General features: G+C 40.0%; 1 protein-coding gene and 1 long non-coding RNA gene across 6 annotated transcripts in view; one reads left to right on the forward strand and one right to left on the reverse strand.

Moving 5' to 3' along the window:
• GRTP1 (growth hormone regulated TBC protein 1) overlaps positions 1-18,796 on the reverse strand; it is a 34,812-nt gene extending 16,016 nt beyond the window's left edge. The window contains exons 1-5 of one of the 4 annotated variants that reach the window (XM_053971342.1): positions 18,668-18,796; positions 17,013-17,164; positions 10,903-11,061; positions 3,286-3,410; positions 1,471-1,567 (exon numbers count right to left, since the gene is read on the reverse strand). In XM_053971342.1, coding sequence (XP_053827317.1) covers positions 1,471-1,567; positions 3,286-3,410; positions 10,903-11,061; positions 17,013-17,164; positions 18,668-18,705 — 571 coding nt within the window. In that variant the 5' untranslated portion in view covers positions 18,706-18,796. Of the gene's footprint in view, positions 1-1,470; positions 1,568-3,285; positions 3,411-10,902; positions 11,062-11,264; positions 11,356-17,012; positions 17,165-17,859; positions 18,022-18,667 lie in introns of those variants that run through there. The other 3 variants (XM_053971341.1, XM_053971344.1, XM_053971343.1) reach the window with 3 other exon arrangements.
• Positions 18,197-20,099, forward strand: LOC128803966 (uncharacterized). Of its 2 annotated transcripts, none has more exons than XR_008435884.1 (3): positions 18,197-18,419; positions 19,299-19,518; positions 19,737-20,099. It is a non-coding gene; the product is annotated as an uncharacterized LOC128803966 (long non-coding RNA). The 2 variants fall into 2 exon arrangements; XR_008435885.1 differs by lacking the exon at positions 18,197-18,419 and adding an exon at positions 18,577-18,669.
• The last annotated feature ends 1,476 nt before the right edge of the window (positions 20,100-21,575 follow it).

The raw sequence follows: 21,575 nt of genomic DNA on the forward strand, positions 1-21,575 counted from the left end.
TCAGCAACAAGTTTTCTGTCAATAAAGCCTTGTATTATTCAATACAAATATTCATACTATATAGAAGATTCAGATTGCCTATTTGGACCCAGGCAAAAGTCAGTAACAACAATCTTGTGACAGAAAAGTAAAAATATACCTATAACTTGAGTAAATATACACCTACTTTATACACAGTAATTACATTTCATGTTATGATTTTTTTTCTCATCACCAATGCTACCTGCCTAAGATAAAGTCAACAGCTAATAGGGAAAAATAACAACTTTTGCCAAAAGTATCTTTTACACCGAAAGTGTAGAAGGATATATAAAAATAATGGTTTTCTGATAAAGTGAATTAAGTTCCCTACCAAAAACAACAAACATAAAATTCTGACTCTACCTCCTTTGCCTCAAAAAAAGTGTGTAGAGACTATTGAAAGGATTAACAGCAAGAGTTTCCACACATCTCTTCACAATAAACCTGCCTTTTACAGAGTGCCTTATCCCTGACACAGTGATGTCAAAGCACACAAATACCCATGCAAGGCAGTGGCAGGTCCCAGGGCAGACAACAGCCCTGTCTCTTACCTGTTTGCACAGCTTAGAGCTCTCAAGGCTGAACAAAAGCAACAGTCAGTTGATTTCTTTAGACTGTTTTTACAGCTTGAAAGTAAACTTCAAGGCTGCATAACGTTAAATATTTGCAGACTGATTTAACAACTCATAGCATTCCCTGCCTGTCGCTACTCTTTCAGTCTGGAAACAAAGTCCAACCACTGTTTCCACACAAGAAAAATCCAAGTTCTACATGGTGTATTCAATGTAAAATAATTTCTTACAGTCATTCAAAAGCATAAAAAGAATCTTTCAGCTATTCTTTATTTCCCAAGGTCTTTCCTTTCTATTCAATAGGGAACCGATTTTTTTTTGCATAATCTTAAACATGAACAGACAGAAGGAAAAGTGAAAGTTTCAATCAACCTTGACCAGTACCTAGTTGACAGTGTAATACTGAATTCCACCTCCAACCATTTGAGATAAAAATCTGTGCAAAAGCAAAACTAGGCCAATAAGGAATCAGTCCTCCATTTTCTACTGGTCTTCCAATGAGACCTTCCACCTACATTAAAGGTGTATCTGTAGTCAGACCTGTGCAATGCTAATAGGAATTCACGATAAAAACACTCTCCCTCTATAATTAAATCCCAAGAAAAAACATTCCCAAATGCATTTCACCGGAGTAAAAAATATAGCAGTGCCTGGTGTTTGCTTCTGGTTTTAAACTACCTCACATGTGCAGTGAGGTTCAGCTTATACATGGGGCAAAATTGATTGTGTGAACACCTCCTGCAACCCCAGAGATCCAGGCAAGGGAAATCAGAGAGCTACTGAACAGACCAGATGTAGATACTGTCTACAGCTGGAGAAGAATGCAAAGGTAAAAGCCAAGCTCCAATATATGAATAAAACTATGTTTTTAACATACCAGGCAATATTCTTCCAATAAGAGCATCTAGCAACCAAAAGGACTCCTCTTCATTCTTTGTAATAAGAATCAGGTATCCAGCAATAAAGTTCATGCCCTGAAATAGAAAGGTTTGGAGATGCATACACATACCTTAAGAGTTTCTAGCTTACTTCTTTTGATTAAGGGCTAAATTACTACAGTTCTACAAACCACGCATATTAAATCAATTCTAGTGATGAAGGCCACTGGTTGAGTAACCTGCTAAACCTACACACAAGAATTAATAATAAAGATCAAGGAGAGGGAAATTAAAAGAAAAGGCTTATCAGTCTATACTTTCAATTTTGCTTTTTTTTTTTTTAATTCCAAAGCCCAATGCAACTGAAAGCTGCTTGATCAGAACCCAAACACAGCTGTATTAGATGAACACTACAAACACAACAAACCTGCAGGTAGATAGTGAGGCTGCAGTAGGAGAATGTCTGACCCAAACACATTAAGTAAAATGCTGCTGTTCCAGCAGCTTTTGCTGCTTAACTCATCTAAAGGCTGTGTACAAACTGTTCTCGTCCATAATACCTCCAGTACTCCACACATACATCAATAGCATTGTTGCTGTAAGGAGACCAGATGTGCAAAGAATCCACACAAGGGTTTTTTAAGTATTCTTCTTTCATTAGCCCATTAACCAGTAAAGGTACCAAAATATTTTATTAACAATTGGACATGTAGAAGTTACTATGGTTTAGAAGTTGTGTTATGTTGTGTTTAACCACCTCTATACAGACACTTGCAAAATTGAGTATTTGTAATTCTACCCCTTCTGTTATTACCAAAATATTAAAAATATCTTTTGATAAATACATATTACTGAAAATAATAGAAATCATTCATCTTTTGAAAAATGGGAGTAAATTTCTGTACTAAAACTAGCCGGGGTACACAAGAAAAAAAAAAAATAGAGACTTCAGTGTAAGTTTAAGTCCCTCTAAGTCTCCTCTCAAGATTTAAAAAAATACTGTTCATATTCTTTCAACTTCAGAGTAGTTGTATTTACTACATAATTTTCTCAGCTAAAATGAGCTATATGTTAGCACACACGTTCTTGCTCAGGAAGTGGAGGAGACAGAAGAGGACTTAATACGTGAACTGAAAACACATTTAAAACACATTTTGCTCATGACAGTGCCTGCTTCTTTAAGGATCTTAAAGACAGACACTTTTTTCCTTGACTGTCAAGACTATAATGAATCAACTTATGTTCTTTGTGTCCCACAGGAAACTTTACAGTATTTGACAGTGACAACAGAAGCTTTCTTGAGCTGCCATCAAAGCAATATCAGGTTGAATTTCAAAGAAATTTTCCTCCTACTTGTGTTATCTATGTTGGGAGATGGCACTAAATAATGCTACCAGCCCTGCAGTACATGATGCCACATTAATGCTGGTCTTTCTGTACTTTGGAAAATGTGAGAGTGAAAACACAGGAAATTAAGACCTCATGATGCCTTGTACATACCAAGGCCTGTTTGGGGAAAGCTGGCAGGACGAGAGAAAGGCAAATTCGCTTTCTCTTGCTCTCCAAAGCAACTACTTATGTTGGAGCTGACAAATGGAACCAAATTATCAATCTGTCTACAAGAACAGCCACTGAGAAATTCAGAAGGATATCTGAATTTGCCTGAAGATATTCATACCCCACCCCAACCTTCCAGGGCCAGTTTATAAACAGAAATAGTTTGTGGGTGTGCTTCTGAAAACACACATTCAAATGGACAAGAACAGTTAGCACTGGTGAAATGCAGCATTGTTTACAAAACAATGATTACCTACCTGACAATATCCTACTGCTTTATTATGATGCCCATATGCTACCAATACATTGTAGAGTGCGTGTTGCAAACACGGATCAGCAGTTTTGCGGAATTTTACATTATCTGGAAATGTTCTGTTCATGTCTAAACAAAACGGAAAAAAAAAACCAAAATTAAGAGTTGTTCCTTGTCAGTTTCCAAAAAAACTTTTATAGGTCTTCTGAAGTACAACTGAAGCTTCACTATGGTTCATTGAACTGCTGTTTTGGCGAATTAACGTTAAGAAACGGCTTTACCTCTATTTTGGCTAAAAGGGCACTTGCATTCAAGGATAATCTATTTCTAGAAAGAATAATCCTATTAGTGTACAGAAACCAATTTCAAGCAGACCTAAAGAAATTCTCCTGCAGATTGGACTCCTTCCATGTTTGACTGCACAGTCTTAAATGAAAGCAAACCAGGTATTTAGACTGACAGACACAAGACATGCCAAGCATATCAAGTCAAGTGGCAAGAAATGAGTTTGCCTCTAGGAAAGCACATTCTCATAACAAATCAGATGAACTTGCAACTGACTTACTCAGTGAACTTCTACCAAACAGTAGCAGCCAAAAAACCCCAGACCTGCTCCCACAGCTGCCGACTTCCACTTTTTAATCACTTTTTAAAATTTAACTTTCTCCATTATGTGATCATGAGAAGAGTTGTGTCTTCACTGGTGCAAGATCATCAAGAATGGGAGTGGCTTCTGATAACCAAGCAGCAGAGCACATTTCCACATGCTTCAAACTCAATGCTTAACCAAGTAAGGAGTATGCAATTACTGACATTTCCAGCCATTAATTTCTTTCAGACCAAACATTAATAGTAGGATTCATCTTTCCTTACAGAGGTGTAAAAATTGGATATGCGAGTTTGAGCTAGTCACCCCAAAACAGCCCTTAGTTGTTGGAAAAAAACAGGCAGAGTTAATTTTTGGGCTGCTTCACTGCATAAAGAGAAAACCCAAGGTCACTTGCACAGAGCTGTGCATCTGATCTTTAAATATAATTTTTCTCTCCAACTTAAATGTCTAAAAGTAACTTTGCAGATTTTCAAAACCCAAGAGTTACTAATAAAATATGAGTAGTTGTTTGGGTTATACTTAACAACAACAAATTGGGTTGAAGTTAAAAACAAACTTCAGTAACAGCACTTCTGTAGAGATCTTCATGTCCTAAGAATTATCACTTTTTATCAGCCTTTTTCAGCATAAAGGAAGAAGTCTGTTACAGCTTTGACACAAAGTTCAGCTATAAGTAACCAAAGGAAGAAAGATCTCCAAAATCATGAATAGTGTAGTGGGAGTCACATGCATGAAGAAGTTATCACACTAATTGCTATTTCTTCCTTTTAAAGGGAACAAATCATTTGCAGGAAAATATTTCACTTCACCTCTTATGTGTATGAGAAGAAAAACACAAGGAAAAAGACAATTTTTGAGAAGACCTGAACAACAGACAGTTGCAGGATAAATAAATTTCTTTTGTTTCTCCTTGGTAGGAAGATTATGCAGCATAGTATTTGCATAATCAGAATTTATTCTTTATTAAAGTATATGCAGAATGTTACAAAAAAGATTAATGCTGAATTTTAGCCATGGCTCTTCTTCTCAGCTATGCAGAGAAGGGGTGAGGGGAGAGTAAGACGAGTCCATCACATACAAAGCAGGGACTAACTACTCAAACTGAACTCATCTGTAATTTCACAACCTGCAATTGAGAGAATCAGCTGCAACTTGTTTTCTGATTGCAGAGCATGTTTTTTTTCCCAGAAGGACTGGGGGAAGCCTTCCTTAGTTTTATAAAGGATTTAAAACTTTGCTTTATATTTAGTAACACTATTTTAGTTTAGGGTGAGGGGATAGAGAGAAAAAACAAGATACAAGAGCTAAAAAGCTTGACCCTTAATAGCAGATATGGAACATGGTTTTACAGGACTCCTTGTGCCACATTATTCCTTTGAGCAAAGGAGCAGAGGATCCCATTCCCTCTCCATCCTGCTTTTTCTGCTCCATTTGCATGCTCTCCCTCCTCCAGTTCTGAGGCTCCTCTGACTCAAGATGAGGGAACTCAACCCTCCACAGGCACACACAAGCCAATGTTTTACCATGCTACGAGATGAAGGTCAGAGATGACTTGAGGCAAATGGAAGGAGCAGGCAAGGGCTGTTCATTTGGCTTCACCACTTATATCCACTTTAATACATCTGTTCCAGGGAAGACATACAAACACCTCCTTCTCATGCTCTGCACAGCCTACCCTCTGACCTACTGTCCATTAATCTACTTCACTCTTAATAGACATTACTGTCCAAAGGAACACAGCCTCAAACTAGTCCAGTTTTGGGGGGGAAAAAAAAAATCAGGGTTCTTTTCAAACAGCAAAATGAACATTAGAATCTCACACTGCTAGATAAATCCCAAAATTATTACTATCTTTTCATTATGTGCAGATCTGATACTTATAAATAAACAAGGTATGGAAGCACAGATGCAGGAAGGAGGTCACAATGAAAAACTAGCTACTCTTTTGTAGTACATTCAGATTAAATCCCAATAGCAATTTTTTTACAGTCTTTCAGCTCTCTGAGCTGGCAGTTTTATGCTGCTATAAAACAACCAGCTTTCCTGCTGATTTATCTCTGTGCAGCAACCATGAGAAGACCACTGGATTCTTTCTTCCCTCTCATGGGTCTGCAGTATTTCAACCTCATTCAGTAACACAAACAGGCAGAATACATTAGCCTCAGTTTATAAAACAGATGTCTATTTTGGTACCAAGAACCACAGTCATTGATGCTATTTCTGGAGCAAAGAGATTTGAAAGCGCAGTCCAGAAAACCAACGCTTTTGGAACCAGTCTCGTGCTTTTCCTACTTAGGGTACTTCAAAAGTCATGCATCTACAAAACAACCTTCTTCACCTTGCTATCTCATCCTTCCTTTTTGTCCTGATCCCAGCCAGGACAGAGATCATTTCTGCAGTAGTTGGGGTGGGGGGGATGTGGCTATAGGGCCTGGAGGTTGTTCTATACCACCTCATCATTGCCAGGAGCCTGGGAAAGGGAGTGTCTTCCAGGGAAAAGGGGTTCCATCCAGTTGAGAAAGTTGCAGAGGGAGCCACCTGGTATTGTCTATTATCATTTGTTTTCCTTCTGTGTGAATTGTTTCATATAATTTTGTTATTAATATTGTTGCTGTTACTGTTCATTTTCATATCTCATTGCTGTTTCCAGTAAATCATTCTTACCCCAACCCGTGATCTTTGCCTTTTGTCCCTCCAACTGGAGGTGGGAAAAGGAACCGGCACGTGGTTTTAGTGGGAGGGCTGAATTGAAGAATACGTTTCCAAAACCATGGCACTTTTATTTTCATATCCTAGTACTTCCCACTCCAAGAAACAGGTGGTCAGTAAATTACACAAGTATTTTTATAACTAACATATCCTACTCCACTTACGGTCATTTCTTTGCCATTGCTACATATGTGATGTGCATCTGCTCTGAAGAGCTTCCAGGCAGGTGATTTTTTTTCTTTACACAGTAGAGAGCAGAGCAAAAATTCACTTCAACTGCCAACTACAAGCACTCAAAAACTCCACTGCAAATCCAGAATAATGAAGTTAGGTTATAAATTTTATAAATTTGCAACTTCTAAGAACAGTATATTTAAAGGGTATTTTAGATTTGTTATAACTGGGTGTTTAGCAGTCATCCTCAAACTTTTTCCTGCAACACCTGGAACTATAATTGTTTTGGAGGCTTGTGGGGGGCTGTTTTTTTTTAAGTTAAGGCCAAGTTTTTAATTAACTAAGGTCAGAAAAACTGAGCCTCACAACCCCCACTACCAAAGTTCAAGAGCTTTCAGCAATCAAGAAAGCCAACAGGGTCAGGATTTCCTACAAAAGAACAATATTGCCACTGTATAAATCTGAGAAGCACATGCATAAATTCCAGTCCCCTTCATCTCCAAAAGATGATTCCAGAATTAGAGAAATTACAGAAAAGAATGGCAACTAGGAAGACCACAGATATAAAATGGCTACCATACAGAGCATAAACCCAGGAGGATAAAAGTTTCTTAATTTAGAGGGAGATGCTTAACAGCATTAAGACAGCACAAATCAGCAAAATCATAAGCAAGGTAAACACATGAAAAAGGAGCAACTAGAAGGTTTTTTTTCCCATCCAGCATTACTAGGTACAAACATGCAGCATATGTCTTGGCAACTCTCAAAACAGCAGATAACTGGAGACTGGGAAAAACATTCTGAGGAAGTGTCACTACACACTGTACTCCTCCAGTTCTCCCTTCAGCTGTTCTAGTAGACCAAAGACCACATGAGGCAGCTGTTTGGATATGACCTGATAGGGCTTCTCTTACAGAGAGCCACAAGAGCTGACAATGCTCTTCCCCTTCCTCTTGCATGGTTAAATGCTTTAAACTCACCTGAAAATTCCTAACTTCGACTCACAATTTCAGAGATGCTTCAGAGAAGCTTCTTCGTGCTTTGATAGTAAAATATTCCCTGTCTCCAGTGAAATAGCAATGATCATTGTTTGAATTACTTTTCTGACCCTGTCATCCTGCAACTATCATCCAATCCGTAGTCAGATCCTTATGCAAGCTGTCACACAGCACAGCTCAGGCTCTGGAACTGACTGATATGTATAAAATCGTAGCCTTCACAGCACCTACAATTCCTCCTCATTAAATGCAAGAATTGGACACACAGATCAGCTGCATGTACATGCCTGAGCACCTGCAGACACACTTCTGTTCAATACTGTGCTTTTCAACGGACAGGAAGGACAAGATACAAGAGCTAAAATTCAAAACGGCCCAGCCTAAAGGGAGCTTACCCCAAGGAAGCTACAACTTACAATCCAGTCTTTTTGCACCCAGCATGTAGCCTCTGCATTAGCAGGACAGCCACTTCTTATCTTACAAGATCATTTGCCCTACTAAACTTTCCTATAATAGGGCATGAAAAACAAAGTGTTGTTGGAATGCATGCCCTTCTAAATGTGTACATAAAATAAGACATAAAAATTTAGACACCTGCATTCTTTTAGCTCTTTTTTAATGGTTAGAGTAAGAAGCCTGTTCCCTCCTACATTTTTCTTTAAAAACCAAAAATTTTCAAAGAGCAAATACCATACAAAACAAAGTAGCAATTAAGCTCATCAGATCAGAATCAGGAAGTTAAAGGGCAAAAATGGTGAAAGAACAGATTACAGATTTAATTAGCGGAAAGACTTCTGTTGCTATTACTAATCAGATTTTTCTTTAAAGATTAGACCACTTCTTCATACAGTCTACCTGCCCTTTTTAACCTGATTATACCACATCAAAGACTTTCCCATATGAAAACTAGTTTCAAACATACATGAAAATTGTTTGCAGCAACTGGGCATGTGAAAGAAAGAGGACACATTGGCTCTTACACATTTTAAATTGAATTTGAAATAAAGTCTTTGGTTGGCCTTGTCCTCCTGCCCATCCCCTCGGAAAAAAGAAAAAAGTGTGATTGCTCTTCTCTTGTTTATAAACCCCAGTACTGTGCTGGGCTGTAACTTCACAGCTGTGGGAATAAATACCACAGAGTTGCCTGAAAATTCTGGAAACTGCAAACATGAAAGCAAACAGTGATACAATTCCACATCTTACCTTGCTTTATTATTGAAAACAACTACAGTAATGGGAGAACAACACTTGAAAAAATAATAAAAAAAAAAAAGTCAGGCAACAATTCACACTGAAAGAGTCCTGAAAGAGTCCTCAGCCAGAGCCAGAGCCTGTGCTTATGTGCACAGTCAATAGGAGCATAAGTTCATTAAACACACTAACCATAAAGTTTACATTCACCTTAAGTACTTTGTTTCTTTCATCCCTCCTATGTTCACATTGGTTCTTCCTTTCTGAAGGAGAAGTGCCTGAAGTCTTCCTTATATTTTTTCCCCTCCAACAAAATCTTCCAAGCCATTTTTCTTTATCTTTTCCCTCACTTGCTCCATGTTAATCTTCTCTTCTGCAGTTTTCCAATCAATGCAGTAGCTCTTCTGAAACTTTATTTCCTCCACAGTTGACAAATAGATCTTTATAATCTCCCAGTATTTTTCCTCCCTCACAAAAACATTTTTATTTCATTTTAACCTGTGGGGAAAACCACCTACTGACCCTTCCTGTCTTTGTCTAGTACTGGAAAAAAGTTGTTTTCAACTCTCTCTTGCACACTTTTACCCCAATTGAATAGTGTGATGCTTCTCCAGACCCTTACCAAGGTGGGCTTCAGAAAGTCATCTTACTAGCTCCCTCTTTATTCATAGTAAGAGCTCTACTGTTTCTAGTTCTGAGCTGGATATAAGCCTGCAGATTTCTGGCTAGTCTCCATACTCATAGGAACATGAAGTTTATGCACCAAAATACCTTACTAAGGCGTGTAGTCTCAAAAGCCCAAAGTACTGCTGTTGCAGGGAAAGGCAGAGAAATTGCAAAAACCAAAAGTTCTTGGATGCTTATCCAACTTGAATAAAAATCCCTAACACCCAAACTTTAAGTACCTGAGTTTTTGCAACAACCTGCCTTTCTAACCAAATGACCTCAGCATTGTTCCAGAGAAGAGCCCAACCTCTTGACTTTTTAATTGGACAATTCAGCCAATATCCACTTGGCCACAAAGGCTCTGTTGTAGCAGGTTTCAGGACTAGTATTAGTGACATGCAACTCCTACTTGTTTGTCCTCACCTACTGCCTTTTTCCTCCCAGTGGGCCAGCCTAAGGTCTGGGTGCCTTTATACCCTGCCATCAGTACTGGCCATTGCTCAATCTTCACAGAAAGCATACATGAAAATGGATGAGCTGAAGAGGGGTGTTTCACCTCCTACATTTCTCCCAGGGATTTACATTTAGTGTTTAATATTTCATGCATCTAGTGGATTTCCCCCACCTCTCAGTTTATCAAATTCCTTTTTAAACTAGTTCATACTTCTAACCTCTACAGCACAGTAACACGTGCCACAATTCTTTTAAACCTGCAGCACAGCAAATTTCATTCAGTGTCCTTGGTTCTTATGTTACAAGAAACAAATAACAATTGCTCCTCATTCACCCTCTTTGCACCATTTATAATTCATCTAAATCTATCAACAGCTTTTTCTTATCAGTCTTCTTACTCAACCTTAAATCCTAACATACTTCACCTGCCTCATACGGGCCTCTGTGCTACATCTTCAACTATCTCTGCTCCAGTGTCCTATGGGACAGAATTAAGGAGAAACAGACTCAAAGGCAGGTGTCATGGCTCAAAGTTATAACTCTTCAATCACTTAGATGACACTGTAATGTTTTCTAATTTATTCCTTCTCAAATAATTTCTCATCTTCCTTAAAAACATTCCTTAATGCTTTTAACCACATGATGAACCTGAAAAGATCTGTGCTGTTAAAGAGCTTATGGCTAATCTAATTTAAGTGTTAATTCAGCACTTAAACTACTACTACAGAAACATTAAGTTTTCCATGACATAACTTGATCTCTAACACTTAAGGACATAGGATGGATAAAGGCAGATAAACAGCATTATCAAGAGAATAACCTGTTTTGATCGCTTCAAGCAGCTTGGCATTCTTCTCTCCTTCAAGCAGTCTGTGGTAATACCCAGGATTTTGTTCCATGTTGGTTTGGGCCCCACTCACAATCATCCAGACCAATGCACGGTGTTCATTGGGGATGCCTTTCCTGATATATCTCTTCACTGCAAGACAAGAAGTTTGGTTTTGTTTGTTCATTTTTAAATAAATCTTTTAAAAAATCCAACTGTATTATTCTTTTTAAATGAGCAGCCTGAAGTTAAGAAGTCATAGGAAAATGTGGCTGGGATGCAACAGGAAAACTCTTGACTGGATATTATATTTTCTCTCCTATCCTACCATTTTAGGACAAGCATTTACTTCTCACCTGCATAGTATATTTTAGATTGACTCCTAAGTTCTTCTCACTCAGACTCCCCCCTCAGATCTTCAGACTCAGGTTTTCCTCCCTCATCTCTTCCCTTGTTAAAATTTTGAATCCTTTCCTCTTCTGCTTTTCTGGATGGAGACAAAAACGGCAAAGCTTCTCCCTTGATCTTTGTCCTTTTTCATTCAGACAAGCACTGACTTGACTTTTCCTACATCACCAGTGGCCTCTGACACAATGGCTCTGCCCATTCTGCTCTAACATCAATGGCCATATTACCATAACCCTAGGTCTTCAGCATAGCACCTGACCACTGAAATACAGCAGAAACTGAGGAATATGAAATATGTGCCTTCTGTCTAAATGAGCCCTGGAAGAACTGGAGTGATGTGAGTGAGCAACAGCTGACTTTTTCCTAGAATAACTGTGGAAGTCTTTTCAAATCTAAAGCAGCTCTTATCTCCTGCATCATTTTCATCATAAGGGTGTGCTTCAGGGTTTTTTTAAGCAGATGATTCAGTGTAAATAACTATGATGCAAAATTACAGGAAGAAGCATCAGGCTAATGACAATGAAAGCAGCTTCCTCCTGAGAATGGTATGAAAAATATTAATAAGGAGTCAATGCTGCTTATGGGTACATAATCCTAAATCAGCTTTACCTTTTCTTACCCAAATAGAATGTTTGAGATTCTTATTTTTCTGCAGAGAAGAAAATAACAAATGAAACAGACATTTCGTACTAAATGAATCATGTTGTATCAATAAAAGCATCAACTTCTCCTCGCTAAATTTTATGGGACTCAAATCCGAGTGGGGATTTTTATTCCGCCCACACACAATATCACTACCTAGCCAGGTTTTATTGAATCACACAGTTCTGTAATAAATGCTGCCTAAATTAAAGGCCTTAAAAACAGCAGCGTGAAGCAAGGTTGTACAACTCAGTCAGACATCTTCTAAATACATTCCATCTAATTACAGCTGCCTAGCCTTTAGGACCCAAAGCTGATTCCCCCATGACACCCTACATTAAGATGCACATATAATGAGCATTTCACCCACCTAAAATCTGGTGTTTTCTCTCAAAGAAACATATTTGTAATAAATGCCTGGTCTGCAGAGTACAGTTTTTGTTTAGCTTTTCAATGAGGATTTATATTACAGGTTACAGACTCTACAGTTCTAGCTGTAAAGTTACCTTAACTACAACCTTCGTTTAGACTGGAAATAATTCACTTGTTTCCATGGTGGTTTAATAATCCTCACTTCATCTTTTTTACAAGATTTTGAACTCTAATGCTCAAGATATCCTATCAATTAGCATAGCAAATACAGGAACGACTATCAAGAACCAGTCCCATTTAGATTAACAAGGGACATTCAGATGAGCCTAGAAACAAATTTACTGGCTTAAATACTGGATTATAGCATTTTAGCATATAATCCAAATGGCATTTTTTTCTGGAACAACTGTAAATTCTGGAAGCATAGCCAACAGTGATATCCAACAATACACATTAAATTCAAGAGAAGCATGGACAAGCCTTTGACAGTGGCACAAGGGGAAAGCAGCCTGCAGCACAGCACACACTCATTATTCCTCAGTGTCATAATTCTCATGGCAATAGACAGCCAGGGGCTTGTATCACCCCAAGTGACTACTGACCCAGCTCCCTTCACTCCCTGAGGAATGCAAAAGCCCTTTACATTGTGCTTTTTTCCCCTCACACCACTGTAATACTTGCTAAGATCTGCAAACTGGCATTCAGAAGCAGCAAAACAGTTTTGAAAAGGAGGACACCTGCAGTTTAATATATATCATTTATGTATGTAGATAGACATAGATATATCATATTCTATAAACAGAATTGTGTTTATACAAATATGTATATATATAAGCTCTCTTCCACTGACCTTCCATTGTCCTTGGGAGCTAAGAAGCCCACAATATTCTATACACTGCAGAAAACCCTCCCACTGTTACATCTGAGAAGCTTTCCCAGATGAAGCCAGATCATGCATGGGTCTCCACCCACACATCCAATGCCAGCTGTAAACCAAGGGCTTGATCTCAAAAGCAGCACTGTTGAATACCCCCAAGCACTGCACAAAGAATCACTCCCAGGACAATCATAGTATGTGGTCTGAATTCTAGACCATACATAGGTAAGAAATATCTTTAGGTAAAATTTTTGCCTCTGTTCATTAAAAAAAAAGGAACCATCAATTTTTAGGAAACCCTTTCCACGTCTTAATAATTCAATTGCCTGACACTGTGCCAGTTTCACAAGTTTAGAGTCACACTTTATGAATGTGGTTTCCTTTTTACAAGAAAAAAACAGCTACCTAATAGGGTGGCAGTCTAAAAGTGATGATAAATACCCAAAGTAACTTTCAAGAGAAACATATGCAGAAAAAAAACATTTCTCTAATACTGTATGCTACTTACAGTAACAAGATGTAAAAAGTAATTTCAACCTGCTTGTCCTTGTTCTATGGTAGAATATGAGAATTTGGAGACTTCTGCTTCAAGGCAAGTGTTGCATTGCCTTTTTCCCCTAGTAATACTGTTTCACTCTACAGCATAGACTCAAGTTTATGTAGCAAAAAACCCCCAAACATTTAAAACCAAAAATTATCTTATCTTAAAAATACTTTTTGAGAAGCATCTGCACTTTTACTTTTTCAGGTACTGACAATTACTGTTGAATGTTGAGGAAATACACTTGGGCCCTAGAAGAAAAATTCTGTAGAAAAGCTGGAAACAGCATACAAGGAACTGAAAGCTTTCTTTCATTAATGCATAACAGAAAAAACTGAGCACATAAGTGCTGTAATAAAGTTCCAGTCAAACTGACTTTCCTTCTGCCAAGCCCTGGGCTGGAACAGAAGTGCTCATGTTATAACCACTATTTAATACATTCACTTTTCTCTTTCAGTGTATTTTATCAAAGATCATAAAGTGTCTTCTGCTACTGGTCACTTTCGACTAGTACACCCAACAGCCAAATTCTTTTGTGTAGCATGATTTTGGTCAGAATTAGGATAGGTTGAGCAATTATGTCAGAGAGTTTGTTGCCCACCTGTAAACAAAACAGAGCAGAAAGCTGTATTTTGATCCCATAAAGATAGAGCTGAATGAAATAAGGAAAAAAAATTTGGAGGATCTCAGTAGCAGCAGTGACAGAAAGAAGGCAAATGACAAACAATGATTATAAACTCCCATGTGCAGTGGAAACAAGGTGAAGATAAGGGTGGAGGGGAAAAACGAAATACCAGAAAAATAACAAAAAGGAAGAGACTGGAGAATGAGTGAAAGGAACTGTCAGACAAATTCCCATGACCCACCCTACCAGCAGGCTGCAAAACAGAACAACAGAATGCACTGCTTAATTATCATTGTTAAAACATAGTCTAATTCTTTTTCTTTATAGTGGAACAGAATTACACACATACAAACTACCCTGGATATGAGGAAAACCAGTAGCATGTGAACATGCCACATTTCCAAACTGGAAAATTAACACAAATCATCACTTCTTCCTGTCTGCCTGGGCAGAAATTTTGAGCTTCTCTGTGTGTAGACAAATGGGTGTGGAACTACTGAGATACCACACATACACTGCCTCTCTCCTATCTACTCACAGCAGGACATACAACATTGGTTCACAGCTACTGTGTTTGGGGAGAGAAATGGCAAATCAAATATTCTTCTCAGTTCTAGCTTATGACAGAGCCAGCAGCTCTGGGCAAAGCTTCACAGCAATGAAGTCAGGTCCTGGAGGAGGGAAATTCAGTGAATAACCAGCAGAAGCTCTGCTGTTTGCCTGCAAGGAAATAACTGCATAATCATCTTGCTGAATAAAGCACACACCTGCTTACACAATTCCATGTGCATGTCACAGAACTCAATCTTAGTACTGAAATGAGAAGGAAAGTATTTAAAAATCAGTAATTGTACGGGTCAACCTTTCACTCTCCTCCTCTGAGGTATCAGATGAGGCTAATGCAGAAAGCTTTTTGTAACAACTCTGAATCTACACTCAACTACATTTCCTCAGTATTACTTTTTCCTGTCTCTCCCTAGAATTACATGTATATGTGAGAATCCATAGCCTAAAAATCCAGGTATCTTTAGCAAAAGTCAGTAGCATCAAAGATGATGCACCAGCCCACAGGACTTGTGATAGTCCAGAGCCATTGCCTGTGTCCCCTCAGTGGATTTATAGGATCCCAGTTTCCACAATAAGCAACCTGTTGGAGTCAATCAAAGCCACAGTAAAGGCTGCTGCTTTTATGTGCCCAATGGGGAAGCATGACCATTGGTTCTGAAGCCTGGTAGACAAGTTGAGAGATTTGGTCAAAGTTTTGTCTCCAAAATAAGACCAAAGGCATTCCCACTGTTAGTATTACAGTAACATTCTGTTTCTAAAATGCCAGGACTGGGAACACGAAGAAATGAAATGAACTCACAGAAATTGCTAAAAGCTGCCACTGTTACCACTCACACATTAAGAGAAGGGTGTGAATCAAAACTGAGATGATTTTTCCCCAACTAGAGAACTAAGTTCTGCAAAACCTCAAAATCCTCACTAATTCAAAATGGCATGAAGTTCTCACTACATTCAAACTTGACACCCCAAACAAAAGCATCTTTACATTTCTAAGAAAAAAATAATATAGTAGTAGTAAATACTTTCTGGTTAGCAGTACATGATCTAGCAGTTATAGCTCAAACCTTCATTTTCTGGAATTTCTCACCCATAAAACAGACATCTGTACAAAAAAAATACACTGCTATATTTAAAATGTCTCACTAGTTATCATCCCATTTTCTAGTGCCAAGGAAAAAAACCAATCCCAAAACCATCAGAATCACCAGCTAAAGGCTGCATCTGGAGCACAGCTCTAAATTTTACTCAATTTTTCCTTAACATTCTTCAGAAAACTCTGCCCAACTCCAAAAGACACCCAAAGACAAAGCAACCTGATAAGCACCATTTACAGCAAACAGGAAAATTTAGATGCTTATATGAAAACATAACCCAGAGAGAGAGTGGGAGGAAACTCCATCCTTTAGTTTCACAGGATTCCCTAACACCTTCTGACTCTCTGCATTAATTTCTACCTGTATCTCTTGCAAGATAAAACATTACTAGAAGTTTTCATGCTCTTTGAAGCAGACATTAACACTTCCATCAGCATTTTATCCAATGTTGCATTATCCCCAGCATTAATCTTACTTTCTTCACTTCATAAGGCAATTATCATCAGTTCTTAGTACAGAGCTTTTTAGCTGCGTGGTACACGTCATTTTACAAAAGGAGGATAAGGAGAGCTAGAAAATCTCAGCAGCCTAAGGAACTGTTAAAGAGGCAGCAACTGAGAGTTCTAACATCCTGATCCCTGGGGTTCAAGGCAGCACCTTCTACATAATCTCAGATCTTGTTAAAGAGAGCACAGAGTACAATACAGCCAACAGCTGCAAAATGGTATCTTGGAGTGCCAGTGACCACAATAGCTGGGTTACAGATGTAACACGATATTCCTGTGCTGAAGAGGGATTACTCTTTTGGAAGGTTTAAATGAAATCCCTCTAACAATAGCATACTTGCTTATGAATTATTACTGGTTTTCATTTGAAGGCAGAAATAAGTATTCAACAATTAAAATTTAATTCAACAATTAAAAACTTATTGAATCCTAACATAATGCACTTTTACCTATAAAGAGACATGAAGCTCACCTTTTAAACTCTTCTGTATACTGTTATTCCCCTTTAGGAGCTTGGACCATTTTATTGCTCTTCTAGTAAGTACCACTAGGTATCTGGAAAAGAATGCTTCATAGGATGCATAATCAAAGTCTTCTGGCCTTTCAAATCCATATGGATCAACCCTACAAAAAAAAAAAAAAAATTCCTGTAATAATGTTTCTACATACCTACAGCTGAAGAAAAAAAAAAAAAAAAAAAAAGCAAGTATGCTTTAAATAACTTCCAGCTGCTATTTCTAAAAGCAGCTCAAGACTCCCTCCTCCCAGCAAAAGCCTACTTTACACAAACTGTTAAACTCCATTTAGCATATCAAAGCTGTTTAAATAAATTAACTTAAACATGCACTGTTCAGTCAGTTTCACAGATTTCACTGGTTTTTTTAAGTAAGGAGTTTTTGGAGCAAAGGACCCATTGTGTGCAAAACTGACACAAAATTATGGCCACATAAAAGTCTGGGAGGTATTTTTCTCCACAACACAGGCAAACAGTCGAAAAGTATGAAGTATAGTACAACAGCTCCAATACTGCCTGAATTCTCTTTCCAGAGTTCTGTGCAGAAAAATGACAACAGAAAGTGCACATGTAGCAAGCTACAAAGGTTCTTTTTTAAACAGGTAACTTCTGAAATTATCTTCATGAAAATATACAAGATGGAAAAAGACAAATCCTTGTGTCGAGCTACCTTCTTCATATGTAGTACCAAAATGCTTATTTCATTATCTTTTACAATTGTTCAAAGTTACAGCACATTATCTCAGACAGCACAATAATGACAGAGTATCAGAACTGCACAGCTGATTCTAATATATCAACTCACCTTGCTAAATTATATTTATGGCAACTTCCCAGGGTGCTCCATACCTGCAAATTATCACCTGAGTACAGGACATTCATTAATGGGCTTTGCAGAAGTTAAACAGGCAGAGGGATCTGTCCAGTCAGACAAGGTTTCAAGACAGACTATAGGATTTAACTTCCCAAAACACTGCCTGTTTCATTCACGGCGAAGGAATTTGGCCATGGAGAAGCACTGGCCCAGCCTTGGGAAAACTGGCTCACGGGAGCGTCACAGGTAGTAAAGCATGAATCAGATGAGGAACAATTAAATATTCACACCCCAAATCTTTATTACATTGCCGGCTATTTAGAAGAGCACCTCAGTATTCATGTACTCCTCAAATCTGACACAAAACCCACAGGTGTAAAAAGCACCGAGACCCCCGACACAGGTTTCTCTGAAGACACGGAACATGAAACCACACACACACACACAGAGAACACCCCCTCACGCGTCCATCAACACATATCTCTTATTTACGACCGCAACTGCCCAGGCAGCAAGTACAGATTAATTTCATGCTCCACTCCATTCCTAAGGTAGAAAGGGAAAACAAAGAGGGAGGACGCAGGGTTTTAGGGAAGCCACCTTCCCCGGCCGCCCTCGGGCAGGGAAGGTTGCGGCGGCCGCTCGGTGCCCTCAGCCACCAGCCGCGCCGGGGCCGCTCCGCGGGGGCTTCCCCCGGCCGCAGCCCCCGGCAGGGCCGGCTCCGAGCGCTCGGGGAGGCGCAGCTCGCCCTCGCTGCGCGGCTGGCGCGGTCCCAGCTCAGCCCTGTCGGCAGCCCTACCTGTACGCCCAGTCCCGCCCGTCCTCTCGCCTCGCCATCGGCCGCCCCGCTGGCGCCCGGCGGGCGCTCCCAGGCCGAGCAGCGCCGCGGCCGCGGCCCCAATCCGCGCTCCGGCTCCCCAGTTCAACTCTCTGCCGCCCTGCGAGGGGCGGGGGCGGCCGCCGGGCCCGCCCCGTGCCCGGGCCGGCAGCGGGCAGGGGAGAGCAGGGCTGGGGAGGGGAGGGGAAGGGAAGGCAGGACAGGGCAGGGCAGGGCAGGGCAGAGCAAGGGAGGGCAAGGCAAGGCAAGGCAGGGCAGCTCCGCGCCCGCGGGGCCGGGCCGCCTTCCTTGCTCGGCCAGCCCGGCAGAGAGACGTGGGTCTGATGCTGATCCCTGTTTATACTTGTGCATTTCACATTTCGCTCATATCTTGGGGAAAAAAAAAATTCAAATGTTTTAGCACGAGGGAAATGTCTCACTAGTACGGGGGGAGAGTGGTTTCAGGTACAGCTCTTCAAACCCAAGGAATTTCCCCATAACCAGAAAGAAGAGATGGTTGTGTTATTGTTTAAGTTCACTTGGTTGGTTTGGGAATTTTTTCCCCCAAATCATCACAATCTTCTTTTTAATTTCCCCAAATTATTCATTACAGTCATAATCACAGAATATTCTGAGTTGAAATGGACCCACAATGATCATCAAAGCCCAGCTCTTGGCCCTGCAGAGGACACCCCAAGAGTCGCAGCATGAGCCTGAAAGCATTGTCCAAATCTTGAGCATCTTGAAATCTGTCAGGCTTGAGCATCTTGAAATCTGTCCGTGCTGAGACCACTTCCCTGGGGAGCCTGTTCCAGTGCCCAGCCATCCTCTAGGTGAAGAATGTTTTTCTAATACACTGAAATATTCCCAACTTCAGCTACTGCTGATTAGTTTCCACTGTAAACTAGCATTCATTTAGATAATATTTAAATAATAAATGGCAGATGGTAAAAAATGTGGTGTAATAATACAGAAAATTATATTTAAAAGCTGGCTTTCCCATTTCCAGAATCCACCTCTAAAATTAGCACACACTCTTCTTCATCTTTAGAGGTCTTGAACAAAGCCTGAAGCCCACAAGGACTCAGCCCTACCTGACTACCAGCAGTTTATTTCATAACACACCGCAAAAGAGAAGGAAGAGAGCAAAATTATATCCCTGCTTGTTATTTTATGAATAAAGTTCTGACTTTGCACCCAGCAAAGTGCTTGGAAAATTACAGCTACTGCTGGGGAAACATTATCTTGTTCAGCCAGCAAGTAAGAGTTGCTGCAGACAACAGATGGGATTTCACAAGGGAGATCAACAGTTGTTCCAGCACACTCTTCAGGAAAGCTACCTTCCCTCTAAGGGATCACAGGCAACCACCCACACAGAAATGGAAAAGTAGTTCGGCTCCAATGGCAAGGAAAAGAAAATAAAGAGGTTTGTGCTTGGTTTAACTGACTCTGCAGTGCTCTGAAAATTTGTGATTGTTCAGCAAAACGTAATTATTACCTTTTTTGTGTGAGAGAGCGGGAGGGAATTCTGTGCTCCAGCGGGCATAGGGCTGCTCCTGCGGGAGGGTGGTCCTGCTCGAATTACTGTGCGGCATCACGAAGTCGCTGGGGTACTGGCAGAACTGGAGCGTGATTGCAGCTCAGCCCGGGGAGGGCCGGCCGGGGCCTGTGCCAAGCCGGGCTTGACTCGCCGCCAGCGTTGCCTTGGCGGAGCGTGGGCAGAGGCACACTCAGCAAACAGCTCTGCCCTGCGAGATGGCCACGGTCTCACAGAAAATCCTTGGCAGAGGTGTGAATAGGAGGGAACGTTGTCCCACGGGAAGAAAAAGAAGCCTCAGTTAAACAGAATATCCTCTTCTCTAAATCCTGAGGGCACAGGCTTTTTACATAACAGTTATACTTCATTGGTCAACATCAGGCTCTCTGGTGCGTATGCCCTTTAAAATGGATGCATCAAAAGTTCCCTGTAAACAGCAGATTGTTTCTGTGATTAATTAAGGTACATCTGCTGTGCATCAAGGGCAGCCTTGTCTATAACACAGTGTACTTTTACTCAAGCCTCAAATGTTATGAACAGCTTCTGTTGCTCTAACACAAACACAACTGTGTGGCTGACTCAAATTTATGCCTGTTACACACAAAAACTCCCATTAACAATGCTTACGTTATTAATAGATTAATAGAAATAATTCCTAAATTTCAGCACAATAATTGGATCCCCATATTTTGTCTGATAATACAAGCCAGCCTACTGTCTGGCAAGACAGAATACCTTGGTTGTCCTTCCCAGGGTATCAATGCTGCTCTCTTCTGGGCAGATGATATCATGTTACTTTTAGAGGCATTCAAAGAAACTAATGCATAAACCCTCGAATCTGAAAACTGCTTTGGTGGTGTGATCAGCAGAAAAAGATACTATTTACTCTTGATCCTTTACTTCTGAAGGAGCTGGTGACAGTGGCAGAGTGCAAAAGGCTAAGCTTAGTTCACATTCAGACCCGTAAAGCTCACAGCCTTCCTACCTGCCATCTGGTGCAAAAGGAAATACACGTTATATAACTTCTCCCCACTCCCTTTTTGCATCTGAACCTTATCCCTGAAGTTTTTATGTTATGATGAATGTGTTTGGTAGAAATTCTCATCTTTCTGCTCCCAGAGTAAAATAGTGACTCCCTTAAAATAGTGACTTCCCTTTAAGGGTAGGCATTTAGACGTGCTCCCTGCAAAGGCAGATGAAGACAGCAGATGAGTGTTTCACAGGCTGAGGCATTCAGACCTTTGCTTGTCTCATACCCTGCATTTTAGTGAGCAAGGCTTCCCTTCTTGTGTTTGCAGAGCAGTTGCTAAATACCAGGATAATTCTCAGCCTTATCAGGAATTATTCTGGAGT

The sequence above is a fragment of the Vidua macroura genome, chromosome 2, assembly GCF_024509145.1.
Source record: "Vidua macroura isolate BioBank_ID:100142 chromosome 2, ASM2450914v1, whole genome shotgun sequence".
NCBI classification, from domain to species: Eukaryota; Metazoa; Chordata; class Aves; order Passeriformes; family Viduidae; genus Vidua; species Vidua macroura.